This window comes from Colias eurytheme, chromosome 3 (assembly GCF_061535395.1).
Source record: "Colias eurytheme isolate Ceu_HAF_F1 chromosome 3, ilColEury1 Martin Lab GWU primary, whole genome shotgun sequence".
Classification (NCBI taxonomy): domain Eukaryota; kingdom Metazoa; phylum Arthropoda; class Insecta; order Lepidoptera; family Pieridae; genus Colias; species Colias eurytheme.
In genome coordinates, this window is record NC_142982.1 from 7645967 (window position 1) to 7662873 (window position 16907).

The following is a 16907-nucleotide window of genomic DNA, read 5'->3' on the forward strand; positions in this document are numbered from 1 at the left end:
CTGGGATAAAACCTATCCTTTGTGTTATTCTGATGTATAAGCTATATTGTGGTAAAGTTTCATTCAAATCCATTCAGTAGTTTTTACGTGAAAGAGTAACAAACATCCATACATCCATACTTACAAACTTTCGCCTTTATAATATTTAATAAGATTACAAAATAATATTACATTTTTATAACTTCATATTTATAAATATAATATACTGTATAATCCACAGGTATAATTTTTGTATAATATTGTTAGTTCTGTCGCAGACAACTGCATAAATAAGTCCTTTCGTTAAAAGTCTAAATTCTATAAAGTCTAAAATAGAATTATTTAATTAGAATTAATTTCGTTAAAAGTCTAAATTATATAAATTCTATTTTTAATTTCGTTAAAAGGCTTAATTTTAAGCAACGCGCGCCACGCGCACCGGCCGCAGCCGTATTGTCACTTCCAATCATACAACTGGATACATGGATCCAAATCTTAGATCCAAATAGATTTAGATCCAAACAGACATTGTTGTTCTAATTGGTAAATAATGGTAGAATAGCTTAGGGTAAAATAAATTTTTATAAACAAAAAACGTCATATTTCTCACTGAGAATGTAAATATATTTTATTTCTTTTTCATTTTACTGGGTGTTTTCTTGGTGTTCTTTAATTGGCGGAATACGCCAAGGCATCTCCGTACCATGACACCACGCCACCACGCCTGAATGCGCGTAGCGGCCACGCGCGAGCGTTCCTCACGAGCGAGCCTAGCTGCGCGTTCCCTTTTAAAAGTCAGCCATGCGCGCATTTCTCCCGCGTGTAAATCAAACTGTTGGGAGTTTAATCTCGTTAGTATGATAAAAAGCATTTCTGAATCAGAGGTGTGATTGTGGGGAAACGCCCCAATGTAGAAACGTGTATCATGAATTTTTTTTTTACAGAAAAGAGGTTAAGATTATGTACCTTTTATTATAAGTACCTAAAAGATAAGAATTACCCAACTTGGAGGTGGGTGCTTTGAGCTTTCCATTAGACAACTTTAATGATCGATAAAATATTGCTAAAATACATTGAGTTATTAATACTGTACGTATGGAGACGACACCGCCTACATCACATATGTTCCGCTCAACATAAGCCATATGGCTTATCTCTTAAATAAAAGGCTTATCTGTACTCAGTCGCTTTAGTGCGATGGTCGCGTTCATGTCTTGTTTGTTTTAAAGCAAAAAAACAAGAAACTCATCAAATATCGAGTGTGTTGCGATATTGCACTTACAATTATTCAAGTAATGCGGCAAAGTGCAAAGAAATAACTTTATGGCGGGCGCCATTTTGCGTCATTTGTCATAGACTAAAAATTTAAGAAACGGCATTTGGTATGAAAGATGTTTAGATATAGTAATATTATATGACGTAAATTTTTATAGTGGAAAAAAATAGTTTTACACATTTAAAAAATAGTGTACTGTGGATATTATTTGAAAAAAGGTTAAATCATGAAAGATGGTAATAAATTACCTATGTATCAAAATTTTTTTTGTTACATAGATTGGTTTTAATTGAAAAGTTTTTAAATGATAACTTTATTAATAATTTATTTATTAGATTATTTTTTATTTTTTGTTACATTGATTGTTCTTAATTGATAAGTAATAAGCAAAATATTTGCAAAGTTTCGCCTCTATGCGGTGCGGTGAATAGGTATCGCCATGGACGTATAAAAAAAGACGGACGGTATATCGCCTAAACATTGAGTGAAGCCTAGTAATGGCGGCGAAACATCCATGTGTGTGTGCCATGTTGCCATGGCAACAGCTGTCCTGATGACAATGGCAGCTGTATTTTTTTCTATAAATTTTGTCGTAATAATTTTGTAATTAAAACATAAAAGAAATAACTTGCTTCCCTGTGGAATGTAATCCCTTGTGTTTTGTTATTTAAAAAAGTACTGTTGCGACACCATTTAACCACGCAAGACGGCATTTTAAATATTTTTTGTGAAACAGTGACGCAGTTAATCAGTCGGTAGTTCACGACGCGTAATGGCGGCTGACTAGCTTACTATGGTGAGAGTGTGTGCGTGTTTATTGTCTTTACACGATCGCTAGCTTACTATGGTGGCTTCACGTTGTTTGTTCGTAATACGGCGTCCGTCTTTTTTTATACGTCCATGGGTATCGCTTAATCTATGACCCACTAGCCGCCCCGCGCCGCCGCGCTTGCAGCACAGATTTTGTTCGTGGTACGTCTCCTCTATACGTAGTAATAATAGCTCAATGCTAAAATATTATACTTAATTGATCAATATATAACCTAATATAATAATATTATCATCAATGGCTTTAGAGCTACTGAGCATAGATATTAATTATCCATTAAACGTAAATTTATTCTCTTTGATGTAATATTTCGTTTAAAACGATATTACCAATTTCTGCAGCTCGGTCCGCCGAGACACCGCATCCCTCAAGCGTTCACATTGATTAATTAATTTAGCGTTAATATCAGCAGTATCTTTTGCGTAGCGCGCTTGCCAGTACTTTAATGAATCCTCTCTTTCCTGAAATTCCATTGAAAAAAGGCTTTTATATTTTTAAAACTAGATACGGAATTGCCGTGCCACATAATTGAATTATTTACACAGAAAAAAAACATGAACATAAAATCAAGAAGCGCCGAGTCATGATTCTCCGAGAAATAATTTTAATTATACTTCAATCTTGTATTAGCGACCGTTTCGAGAAACTTATTTGAATGTAGTTAGCAGCAGAAAAAGTATTTCTACGAAGTCAGGTTTCTGACCTTTGTCTGTAGTTCATAAGCCTCGACCACTTGATCGTGGACGCGTTTCTCAATGTCTTGACTGGGTGCTGGTGTGATTTCCACACGATGCTGTAAATCTAAAGCCTCTCCCCTTGCAAACAACCATTTTTCAACATAATTTAGACGCATATTTGTGTTTAATAATGTGTCCTGAAATATAAACGCTCTATTATTTGAGAGCGCAGATCTGTAAAATTGCGACAATGATTTTTATAGTAGGAATATTATTACATTATACAAGTACCTTTATTTTATCTTTCATCATAGCGATATTTCGGTCGCAGACTTGAAAGTGAACCAGCTTATCTTGATGACTTTTTATTAATTTCATTTTCAGGGACTCGAGAGTACTAAATGCAAATAAAAAATCTTATAAAAACTTAGTGAATGATATTCAGAAAAGTTATAGGTATTAATCGAAATAAACTTATTGATAAAGTTATATCAAAAAGCTGGAATAATAGGCTGTTTAATAATTTCATAGAGTAATAGATACAAACGCTTTTAATTCCTCGTGATGTTTCTGAAGGGATATGCTATAAGAAGTGTTTCTTTCGAGAACACTAACTGAATCCTTCAAAGTAGACCATCCTCCAGCTTCAATTAGTTCGATAAGACTTCTTCTAATTACGTCTTTTACAGTGTACCTTTAATATTAAATACTTATATTTAGTTAACCTTTGGGAACCTAGTTCACCAAGAGAAGTTTTCTTTTTATAGAAAATAATTTACCAGGAAACCTACAAAGATAATATAGCATTAAAAATATATTTTCTCCTCTCTTTCTATACTTATCAATTTTTTCATAAAAGCTAACACAATCGTTAGTTACAGTTTTAACATGTATTAATGCCAATTGCCAATGCCTATGCCAATTGCCCATTATATGATAGAAAATACCTTTTTATAGCAAACAATTATTGATTACATCATTTCTTTATCTACTTAAATAACCTATGTGTCATTTGCATTAAAACGACCAGTATAGATTTTGACTCATACCTACTCTACGTACGAGCTTATTGCATAGTCCCATTATATACGTTTCACTGAATAGGTAGGTATACAAATTTAAATGTTGGCAATTGCCAGTGAATGTGCATTGTTCTCAGGTGCGCATAATAAACAGATATTATTTTATTTGCATCTTATTTCCTGTATGCAAACCGTAGTCATTTTCAGTTAAGGTAGCTCAAACTTTGATTCGGTTTTGATTTTATTGTTTTTCTAAATAGTGACGTCTCTACTTGACTGCCATTGCCCCAGCTATTACTAGTATGATTACCAGGCAATTACGAACGATAAAGAACGGGTGTTCATTATTATTTAATAATTTGAACAAATTTAGATATAACCAACTAACTAGACAGCAATATTGCACAGTCACAGATAATTTATTTTATAAACAATAAGCATTTTAAAATGGTTACCTCGTGGTTACCTCATCTCGCTTTTATTATGCTTCAATTGTATGAACATAAGCGCCATCTCTATAAAATTTAAAGAACTTACCGCTCTTTGGCAAGCTTGTCTCTTTGGAGGCTTTCATTTTTTGTTTGGGCGGCGTTGTGGAGTGAATTGTATTTTGCACAGCCCTCTGTAAAATACGTTGCTTATACAAGATGGCGTTAGTATTTACAAAAAAACTTAGAAGAAAGCAAGAAACCATACTTAATAATTAGAAAATCATCAAAATAAAAAGCCTTAAAGCAAAAAAGGTTTTGCTACAGGATATTGGGGTTCATTTTATATTAATCTCTACATTTTGATGTAAAAAAAATACTTTTTTTGTATTAGTCAGTTCTTTAAAGAAACGAATCTTCAATGGCGGCGCTTATCATTCCCTCTCGCTCACACACGGCCGTACGGTATGCAAAAAAAAATAGGGTAAAGTAAAATGTATTTAATTTTCCCTGTTATAATTTTTGGAAGAAGTGTACAAATACAACCCTCGAATTTAAAGTTTTTGTGGGGGGGAGGGGAGGGGGGAGTGGTGGGAATCCCTCCTCCAAAGGGGGGGGGGGGGGTGAGGAGTCACTTAGTTTCTGAGATATTGGAGTTTAAAGTTTTGAGAATTGCCTTGAAATTGCAAAAAAACATATGGACAAGAAATAATATGAACTTTTCACAGTAATATCACCAAGTTTCAAATCGTGGGTAATTATTGTACCGGCGAGCCTAATTTTTTTTTTTAGTTTGTAACATTTTCGCCATTTATATTTAGAATGACAATTATGTATTTGCTATAGTAAATAATATTTTCTTTAATAATGTATTCTTTGGGGAAAGTTGTTCAGTTTATGGGCTAATTACGAGACTACGAGTATTAATGGGGATTTTGTTGCGTTCTGTATATGTCATTTGATAGTTCATATAAATACACAAATATCATAACAAAACAGTTTGTCAACAAACAAATTAAAATAATTAACAAAATAATAAATAAAATAATTATCAATTTACGTTATTTTTATTTTCTTTTTTGCTGATCCTACCATCTGTCAAAGTCAGCTTTGGCCGCCATTGAAGATTCGTTTCTTTATTGAACTAGCTAATACACTTGACTTTTTTGTGATCGTTCTAATTTTAAACAGATATCTACTTATTATCGGCAACAAATCCTTAGCATAAAATCACTTATTTCTAATGAATAGAACTTTAAATTTATACACAATGTCCTTTGCAGACTAAAAAAACAGTGCATAATTGGCTCAAAACTATAACTTATGATGATGCGGAAGATTTGCTATTGTAAAAAAATAATAATAATAATAAAATTAACATGATTTTGTTTATATAAATTATTCTATTTTATTTATATATTATATATTGTTTATATATTGTATATATAACTAGTATATTGTATATCTTAATATAAAATATTCTGAATTTATTTATTGTATTTATTTACTTACTAATTATATAATATATTTATATATTTATTATTTCTTAGTACCGGTCAAATGTGGCTACTTGACCACATTTTTTTACTTTTTCTTAGCTAACTTATTTATGTTAAACTTTTATTAACATTTTATGATTTGTTCATGTCATGAATGGTTTCATCATTCACTTTTACTAGGTATTTCTTTAAAATATATTGAATCTAACATTATTTACAAATAAACGTAATACAGGTCAAGTTGACACTGATGTGGTATCTTGACCTTGCACATCAGTTTTCATAGGTAGATGCTTAACATTCTTGTTTTAGGCTAAGTTGCTATTATTTTTTAAGTCTTCGACTTTTTAAATATTGCAGCCCGAAGCTTTACAATAAACTGTTAGGCTCTGGCTACCTGGTCAAGTTGCCACGGGATTTGTAATGATTTCATACAAAGCATTACATGTCGGATAGGGTTGACACAAACAAGACACAAATTTTAATGAACTATTTATTTATTAAACTAAATTTAATACATATGTATATGTATATTACTTAATACTTATAGGTATTTATTAATAGGTAAGGAAACATTTATTTTTCATTAGAAATATGCTAAATCGTTGTCATCAAAGAGAGTATAAGTATCTGGATTGTCCGAAATTTGCAGCAAATTTATTGATTTTACTATGCAAAACTCGAAACAGATAAAAGAAGGAAAAAATGCAGTCACGTTATTTTTTTTGTGTCAACCCTAGGCGTCGGTCAAGTTGCCACGCAGCGGTCCATGGCAACTTGACCTAACCTGAGGCATCAATGCCCAAGCAAATATTTCGACAGATGAGCCTAAAATTGGATAGTTCCCACTGTAAAATCAATCTCTAGGGTTTATTACACAACATATCAAAACTGTACTCACCTGAGATGTGCAGTTTAAGCTCTACAAACATAATAATACTGACACCGGCAAAAGATCCTTAGTCACAGTCACACTTCGATACGTTATATTGCGAGAACCAACAGCGTTACCGCTTTAAAATTAAAATATGTTGCCAATTAATATTTTAAAAACCTACCAACATCGATACGTTACGTCAATTTGCTTTCAATTCTACAAAATTTGATATTTTGTTGTTAAACGGAAGGTGTGGTCAAGTTGCCAAGTAAAGGTCAAGTAGCCACATTTGACGGTACCATATTAAATTAAATAATCTTTTGTGTTGTATTGTTAGCATGAAACTCAAACTCAAAACTCAAAACTCAAACATTTATTTATTCAATTAGACTTCTTAAAGAAGCACTTTTGAAACGTCATTACATATTTTAAAATTTACCACCGATTCGGAAAGCAGTATCTACGGAGAAGAACCGGCAAGAAACTCCATAGTTGCTCTTTTAAATCATGTCAGTTTTACAATTTTACAAAATACATATGTAACAACATATAAGTATTGTAATAACATGCCAAAGAACTGTCCTGTGGTTTTTACGCGACAACCCTCCATGGGTTTTTATCGTCCATATATTCCTGAATACTGTAGTACGCTCTCTGAACTAGTACATTTTTTATATAAGTTTTAAATTTAGAACTACTAAACTCTTTAATATTATGAGGAATTCTATTGTAAAAGCGTATACCTTGACCCATAAATGAATTTTTAACTTTAGCTAATCGGAAAAATGGCATTTCAATTCTATTTCTGTTCCTTGTGCCATAACAGTGTCTATCTCCTACTCTTGTGTGTAAGTCGGCGTTTTTGTGTACATGCAAAATATTATTAAATATATACTGTGATGGTACAGTAAGGATACCAGTATTCTTAAAGAGATCTCTTAGTGAGTCCCGAGCACGTAAATTATATATAGAACGAATGGCTCTTTTCTGTAAGATAAATATAGTTTCTATATCTGCTGCCCTGCCCCATAGTAGAATTCCATAGGACATAATACTATGAAAGTAGCTGAAATAAACCAATCTAGCTGTATCTTCATCGGTGAGATGCCTTACCTTTCGGACTGCATATGCTGCTGAACTGAGCTTACCTGCAGCGGTGTTGACATGGGCTCCCCACTGTAGTTTCTCGTCCAATGTTAACCCAAGAAATACAGTCGATTCTGTAGGGTGTAATACCTCCCCGTTCAAGGTAATATTTCTGCTTAACTTTTTAACGTTTGGTAGTAAAAATTCAACACAAGTTGTTTTTTTGGCATTTAATAATAAATTATTAGCAGTAAACCAGTCGGATATGTGTAAAAGAGCACTGTTCACTTCGTCAACATTTGGGTCATGCCTATCCACATTAAATATTAATGAGGTATCATCTGCAAACAGAACTATTTCACACCTATCCTGTAAATAATAAGGTAGATCATTGATATATACCAAGAACAAGAAGGGTCCTAAAATAGATCCCTGTGGAACACCAATGTTAATTGACGCACCGCTAGAACGTTCTCCATTAACAACTACAGTTTGTATCCTATCATGCAGGTATGAGGCTATGAGGTTCTGAGCTTGTCCTTTAATCCCATAGTGATTAAGTTTACGCAATAAGGTACAATGTTCAACGCAGTCAAATGCCTTGGAGAGGTCACAAAATATCCCCAAAGCATTTTTTGAGTTTTCCCATGCCTTATATATATGTGTTAGTAGTGCAACTCCAGCATCTGTGGTTGAGCGCCCCTTTGTGAAACCAAACTGTTTGGTGTGCAGCAAATTATTAGATGCAAAGTGACTAGTCAATTGGTTTAATATTAACTTTTCGAATACCTTACTTAATGTTGGTAAAATCGAGATAGGTCTATAGTTGTTACAGTCTTCTTGATCGCCTTTCTTAAATAGAGGTATAACTTTACTAAGCTTTAATAAATTAGGAAATGTACCATAGTCACAACACTTATTAAATATAAAAGCTAAATTGTTCGCAATATTTTCTATTATATTATTAACTAAATTTACGGACATTCCCCAAAGATCACAAGTATTTTTTAAATTTAGTGTCTTAAAGGCTGTAACAATATCATTAGCAGTTACGTGTCGCAATTCAAATAATGTGCTGCACCCCGCAACATGGTCCCTCAAAAAGGTCTCTGCAAGTGCTGAAGACGAATTTAAATTATTAGTAATGCTAGCAGGGACACTACTAAAGAAATCTTCAAATGCAAGCGCAACATCAGCATTTTTGTCAATAACCATGCCATTATTAACAAGTTTTATGGTATTACTTGATTTGCTTTTACCCATTTCACCATTAATAATAGACCAAACTGTTTTAACTTTATTATCGGAGTCGCGTATTTTATCTCTGATATACAAACGCTTCGCAGTAAAACAAACAATTTTAAAAGTTTTTGAGTAATTTCTAACATAACTAAGAAAAGATGGGTCTTTATTATATTGCTTCATACCATATAACTCATAAAGAACGATCCTACACCTATGTATGCTAGGTGTCGCTAGGTGTTGCATGTACAGCTATTTTCCAGTAAGGAAGAGGGAACTTCCCTACTACAGGTCTATATGACTTAAAAGGGGAGTTCCAAATGATTGTGACCACACCGCCATGCTTATCAATAAATAAAATTGTTGTTAAATTGTTAAATTGTTAAACTTATTTCTAATTTCTTTAAAAATATTTATAGAGCTTTAGATTTATTTGATTCATAAACACGAGTTCCAAATAATAGAATATTTCCTTATAAGTATAATAAAAAAAGCTTACATCAATATGATGCTTGCTCGATAGGAAAACCGGATAATGAGATATCAGATAGGTACTTATGTTATAAGTAATAACATTAGCTACCTAATTCAAATAATATTGTGTAAGTAAATAGGTACTTAAGGATCTTACGAAACAAATACTTCGATAGGTACGGTTCTGGTTAGGTACTTTATTGTTTTTAGGTAATTAGACGGTTTAAAATTATTTTATTTTCAGATATCATTTTCTGCTGAAAAAGTTCGAAGCTTTACATAACGGTTTATACTACACTGTTTTAATACTTAATACAATCAACCCATTATTAATTGAGATATCTCTGAAAGAAATTTTAATTTAGAAGAAAAGGAACGATAAGATGGGTCTAATTAATAAATTATTCCACTCACAGCGTGATGGAACTTAAAAAAAGTCTAAGCCATGAATATGCAATGTGCATTTTACATTCAGTCCAATTTTACATACCTAATACACACAACTGTAGCAGCATCACCTCTAAATTCATTCCGAATAATAGAGCGTCCATGTGACTAATACTGAAACTGTTATAAAACGTCGGTTAAATTAATGTGCAAGTTTTTACACTAAGTAATTAGTATCCTGTTGTAATTTTTGAGAAGTTGATCGAATAATCGATGTTGACATTGATGATAGAAAAAAAACACTTACGTTTCGCTATCTTGCATGCTGCAGCTGATGAAATTGATCGATGTAAGAGAATTGATGTAAATATGTTTTGAAACATACTTCATGTATTTTAATAATCAATACGAGCTTTTTCATTTACTTTAACGCTGACAAATGAATGCCTATACTCTGTTTAGAATGATCGTTGCTTGACAACACATTTAGATTGGTCAATAAAACTGGGATCAAAATCGCGTTTACTGGATTTATGGTTAAACTAATTTAATATTTATTGAAAGCAAACTATCTATTGTCTGTTTTGTTTAAAATAAACGTAGTAGGTAGACATTCTTACAAATCATGTTCAAAAATCGGATTCTTCTTTTTAGTTTTCGTTTCATACATAAATCGCTTGAACCCATTTTATCATTCGAACAGGAAAGCTGTTCGAATTTGTGCGAATTTGTGAATATCAATTAGCTGGGCCCCGCGGCTTTACCTACCCGCATTGCTCCGTTCCTAATTGTCTTAGCATGATGATGAATAGCAGGTTTCTCGATAAATAGGGGGTCTTAAACTTAAAAAAACTTTTCTTATCGGACCAGTAGCAGCAAGCAAACTCTTCAGCTTGATATTTTAGAATAGGATATTTTAATTTTAGGTTTATTCTATAACATAAGTCATAAGTATTATATTTTTCTAATATTTCAGTTTACGCCTTATTGTATATTTTTTAATATTGCCAGTGTTTGCTTCCGTTAACCCTAAGAAAGAGTTCAATTTCTCATCCATATTTAGATTTGTATTGATAAGCATTCATGAGTAAAGGAATGAAAAGCTTAGGGAACGATTGTAAAATGAGATATGGAAAGAGCATGGAATATTATACATAGACATAGTTGCTAACACCTACTGCCTACATCTTTTCGATAATAATTTTTTATTATGCGTTATAATAAGTGACCAGCTATCTAACTGGCTAGGTAACTTCCAAGTTAAATCTATATTCTGCGTGTTAATATATGCCTAAGGTAATTTAATATGTGGTGGTAGAAGCTAATTAAGGTAAATAAAGCTGCTATATCATGTGTAAATACATACTAACTCGGACTCTTTGCTTTTGTAATATAAATCATGAGCACAAAAGTGTTGAGGCAGATTTATTAGTCTAAATGCAGATAAAAGTTTTGTTAGAATTTAAATGTCTGCTAAAATTTTCAGCACTAAATAGAAGGTCATTTCATAATTCTACGAGCACAGAAATATTTCCTCTCTGTACAAAGAAATTCAGTTCAAAAAGTTCGTTTCTCCACATCAATGAGAAAAGTTAACAAAGCAAACTGGAATGTCCAGAAATATTTTGTAAATGCCGAAGTTATAATTGCAATAATAGCGTATCTTGTGTTACGGGTGTATTTACTTATGACTCCAAGATTTGGTCTGTTTCACTTTTTGTTTGACTTTAATTACATGTATTGGTTAAAGACTCTTTGTGAATATTCTAAAATGTGCGGAGCTACACCTGGGAACTGAATATATTGGAGTACTTTAAAATAAAATTTTCTCCAATAAATTCGTCATAAAATATTGAGTTTTCTGAACAGATGAATGTAGATAATTTATACATTTACCTTTCTTACCTTGTATCTAATGTTATAGTCGTAACACTATATCCACCCTCATGGCTCATAATGCGAAGCGTTTGGGATAATGTTCTACTCGTGCTCTACACTAGACTATACATAGCATAGTCAAGTCAAGTATAATAATATTATATCGGTATAAGGTATCAGTTGTAAAAAATACGGGTTAAAGTGCTGTGTATTGCTGTTAACTTTCTTTCTTTTTTATGTCGTAGTCGGCAAAAGTGATGCGGCACTACCACCACCCATGAACTTGAGGCCATAAATTTCTGCAAAATACACAAATAATAATAATATTCGGTAAAATACCTACCTGATTATGTTAGTTTACATTTATAATTTGTAACATTCTTAATTGTACCAACACATAATGGTTACACATTTTTTGCATTAATATAAAATTATAACATGTCATCAATATTAATCTAATTCAATTCGTCTATACAGACCCAAGTCTTCTTCCTGCACTCTGATGAAATTTATGTTGCAATTTTTAATTTGCTTTACATTTAAAAGCTTTTTAATTGATTTGTAACGAAAAGGCTACCTCAGTACCGAAACGTGTCGAGGAATGGGTAATGAAATCATGTGGCTCTGGCAGCGTGCCGCTTAAATTAAATCGCCTTTAATTGCCGTCTCTAGATGCTGTATCTCAGACTAAGTCAGCAGAGGAAAAACATCTTTCAAATCAATGCTATTTAATGAAAATAATCCTGTCTATTTTCAATCAGCAGGTCTGTATAGGAATTTCTACAGCGATTGGAACAACTATATGTAAAAACATTACACACTGCAATACAATTAGTAGACCTCGGTTACATTTTCGTCTTTGGAGCAAGGGCAAATAGCTGGTTATTAAATAATATCAATAATACCTATAAATAACTCAAATATTATTGTAGACGTAGACCCTGTGACCTCGGTCATTCATTTCTTCGTTGAATAATACCATTTTCATCAGTAAGAGCTATTAAAAGCATTAATATTTTTATACTCTTTAATGTTGATTGTAAATAAATTGGAATTGTATCCTTTCTATTTGTATTATTTTCCTAAATAAGGGACGTACGTACCAACTACCAAGTGAAAGATCTAGAGGATATTTTAATATGCTTGTTACGTTTCTGGTTACTTTATTAAGTTCGTGTATATTTGAGTGCTTAATATTCTGTGCAATTTTGGAACAAGACAAAGGTTCCTTTGTGGGCACACATTGTGTTTAGTTAACGAGAACAGAACATTTTATGATATTTTCAAGCTACATGACGATAGGTACCTAGGAACTTGAAATCTAGTTTAAAACAAAAAACAAAACGACAGTTTTCTAAAAAAGCTTTTTCATATTGTGTACCCACACGATAATCACAGATTTATTTTATTTATTACAATTCACAAATTCCTTATAAAAGCTCGTTATTCTAATTTCGAAAAAAATTATGCTTCAATATGAGCTAAAAGGCTTAAAAGATCCAATTAATATTATCAAAGGAATGCTTTTCTTAGGCCACAAAAGAGTATTGGAACCGTTATTCTAATTTCACTAGGTACCATCTCAACGTGAACTATTATAAAGTACAGAATCCAATCATTGGATGGTTCTTATTTCTTCAAGTTGTATAGAACCGAAACTCTAATCTAATTGTTAATCTATTTTCTTAATGCCTTAGGCTATTGATTGAATGGAAAAAGTGTAAAACGAGAGAATAAGAACGGATGTCAGCACGACGAAATAGGTAGATGTGAAAATTTACTAATTTGGGGTACTTAATTTTTTGATTTTAGGATATTTGTGCACTCTTAAATCTTAATATACCTAGGTATATAGCAACTGAAATTATTATGTATTTTAACTTATAAATACGTAATACATTACATACATTTTTTCTGACTCTACCTACGCATTGATAGCATTAACTCTACGTAGCACAATATGTACCTAATCACTAATCACTATGAGCCTTACATGCGGTGACGTAGCTCATGATCAAATTCTCTGTTGAACACTCCTACTATTAGATGAACTCTATATTATTTAAACTTTTCTAAACTTGTAAAGAAAACCTCATCATTAAACATAATAAATGCTCTGTATATACCTTTGAGCAATATAGATACTTTAATTGTTATAGGAGTCAAAATAAATGACATTTATAGAGAGCTAAAGACAGACATGAACATTCGCCTGTAAATGTATTCACGATGTTACGTGAACACATTGTTTGTGTAAGTAATATTCCTATTTATCAAATCAAGAGTTGGTGTCAGGAGTTTGATACGCGGACGACCTTCATATTCAACTTAACGTACCCATATATGTTGCTATGTTTCTATACAATGGTTTATATTAACATTTTACATACGAGTAGGACGTAGGTGTATAAATTTTTCGTGTATGTAATGCTTTTTTTAATTTATTCATCGAAAAACACGACCGTATACCAAATATTCAGTGCCAGCATAGCATTATAGTTTTTTGTCAATTCAAATGATTGAAATGGTATTTTAATCGTATTATAGAAAATATACATGTATTATGTGGTATCGATTTCTTAGTTTCTTTTCTTTCACAGCCCGGCTTAACCCATGTTTGAGTAAAAGCCTCTTCATGGGCACGCCATTCTTTTCTGTTCTTCGCCATTCTGGTGGTCCACCTAATGTCGCTTAATCTACAAACATGGCCCGCCCATCTCCATTTCTGCCTAGACACTGAGTGCTATGTCTATAAATCCAGTTTTCTCTAGCAATATGCATTAGAAAATCCTTTAACACAACATATTGAATTATTAATTTAAATAAGAAGATATATTAGATTATAGAAACCATTTTGAATTGAGGATCAAAGTGCACTACGGAAAATCAAATATAGTTTCAGATAAATTGGTCACAGACTGCCTTTAAAGGGTGTTAAATGGACTATCGTCACTTTGACAGCTTTGAGGCAAAATCGGGGCGAAACCGAAGATTATCGGTACATCTCTTTATAATAATACTACTTAATGGGATTTACAAAAATTATACTACATAGATACTTCTTTGAGAAATTACTATAGTCTGAACTCTATCACACCGTTCTTTTTGTTGTTTCTGCCTCGGACCTCGCTCCCTCCAGGATTTTTATTGCAGTGCAATTATATTTTATCCAAACTATAAAAGTATTCATTTAAAGCAGAGTTGATGAAGATAGTTAACAAAAAATAAATTTAATTATGTTAAATTTCCTTTCCAAGCGAATAAAAACACTTATTTGTAAAATTTCTTACAATTAATATATCTAACAAGTGTACCTTATTGATGAAAATAATGTTGAGGTCCTTTGAGGAATAATATACCTATTATAATTTACTATCTGATAATAGCTCGTGATAAAGTTAACCACACATTAAGAAGGTAAAGTGGCAATACGAGGCAGGGCGTGCCATAATTTGTGAAGCCATTACAAGGGAAAGTTATGGATAAAAATATGTACTACGAATTAAATTTCAGTCGGACCGTGACATAGAAAGAAATGCAAGCAAATACCCTTTTACTGATGAAAACATCATGTATGAATAATTTTAAGCAATATAAATCTTTGTTTGCATTGTTATTTAGGATTATGAAACTCAACATCTTTTCAAAAATGATAAATGAAAACAAAGCAACAATTTAACGTTTTTATTGAACGCAATTCAATTTATTATAGACTATTATAATTTTTCTACTTTAATAAGCTAATAGAGATCATATTTAGAGTAAAAAATATACATGTAACAGCTACTCTGTACTTATCTATAAACGAAATTCATTCTAATTAGGAGACAGTTGCAAATCACAACTATATTATATAATAATAACTATCACTTATAATTAATTAAAGAAAAATATATTAAACAAAACTCTTTGGCACAGATAGTCGTAGCAATTTAAATTTACGGTAACTAGTAAAAAAGACAAACATATAAACATACCGGTGTTATGTTGAGCTGGTTAACATACCACCATTATAAACATTTTTAAAAACAATACAATACATACAAAATTTAATTCAATTATTATACAAGGAGACATTAACAGCATAATCAAAAAATGCAAACTAAAATCAACCAATTAAGAATATTATACAATACTTGGAAGCATTTGTCTGCTATTTTACATACATATTTTTATTTCAATACGTTTAACTATATTTTCAATAATTTGATGATTAATCAACGTGAACAAAAATACGAAATTCAGACTATTATCAATCGTATGTTGTTGAAATTGGAGATAGCTTTGAAAACAAGAGAAAAGGGTCAATAGCATCCTTTAGTTGTCATAGCGAGATGAAATTGAGTTCGCCCAGATACCTGCATGAAAAACACAATAAATTAAAATATGCAATATATTGGTAAAAATATTTTATGCGAAACATAAATACAAATTCGTAAGAAGTTAAATAAATTCAAAATGAACACACACTCAACTCCATGTAATGAAATTAAAGTACTCGACGGAAATACAGTTGACAATCAAACATTTGCATTGTTAACATATCACAATTTAACCCTTGTTGTATATTTTAATGCAATCATCCACATCACTTAAAAATGCAGATGACAGTTTATAACACTTCTTTAAAGTTTTAATTATCATTTTTTAAACCTTAATAATTAAAGGAATCACATTTATACACACTTCTCTACTTACTATGTATTTTATACTATCAATGTCTTGAAATGACTTTTAAGAAAACATGGCAGAAAGCCTCTCTATTGCTTGCGACAGCTAAAACCTTTGATAAATATCTTTGATAATGTTTTTCGATTATCTTTGATGTCGGACGTTCAAAGTTCAATTTCAAACATTTTAACAGACCAACTTAGCGAAATATATTTTACAGCTAGTTTTTTTCCAAAATCTAAGAAATTTACCACAGTATAAAATAATGTAAAATTTATATTATTTTTTGTACTTATAGAAGAAAAATGATATCGTGTTTTTTAGTAGTTAGTTATAATAATTTACCTCGTTTGCCTACATTCTGCAGGAAGACCCTATTCGCGACCGCTTGTCTCTGACTGGCTTCACGCATTTGCTTACGTGCAACCTCCAGCAGCAGCCGCTGCCGAAGAACCTCCATAGGGTTGTTAATGGACAGGGAAGGCATTTTGCGCTTGGGCCGTGCACGACCCTCCCGGAGTCCTGCCAGCCTCTGTTCCAATTTAGAGAATGCATGTGCATCAGTACGATAAATATATTAAT

General features: G+C 31.9%; 2 protein-coding genes across 2 annotated transcripts in view; both read right to left on the reverse strand.

Moving 5' to 3' along the window:
• Positions 1-607: 607 nt before the first annotated feature.
• On the reverse strand, positions 608-10100 carry LOC149909737 (dynein regulatory complex protein 9-like). Its single transcript, XM_090120195.1, has 8 exons — positions 10084-10100; positions 9880-9956; positions 4321-4405; positions 3309-3455; positions 3053-3158; positions 2788-2958; positions 2414-2545; positions 608-811 (listed from the first exon to the last, which is right to left on the reverse strand). Exons 1-8 carry the CDS (start codon positions 10098-10100, stop codon positions 608-610), a joined length of 939 nt encoding a protein of 312 aa, XP_089976321.1.
• Positions 10101-15537: 5437 nt separating this feature from the next.
• The window catches only part of Dh44 (corticotropin-releasing diuretic hormone 44), a 29695-nt gene continuing 28325 nt past the window's right edge, over positions 15538-16907 (reverse strand). The window contains exons 5-6 of the mRNA XM_090118091.1: positions 16671-16857; positions 15538-16012 (exon numbers count right to left, since the gene is read on the reverse strand). Of these exons, the coding sequence (XP_089974217.1) occupies positions 15972-16012; positions 16671-16857 (228 nt within the window). The 3' untranslated portion in view covers positions 15538-15971. The remainder of the gene's footprint in view (positions 16013-16670; positions 16858-16907) is intronic.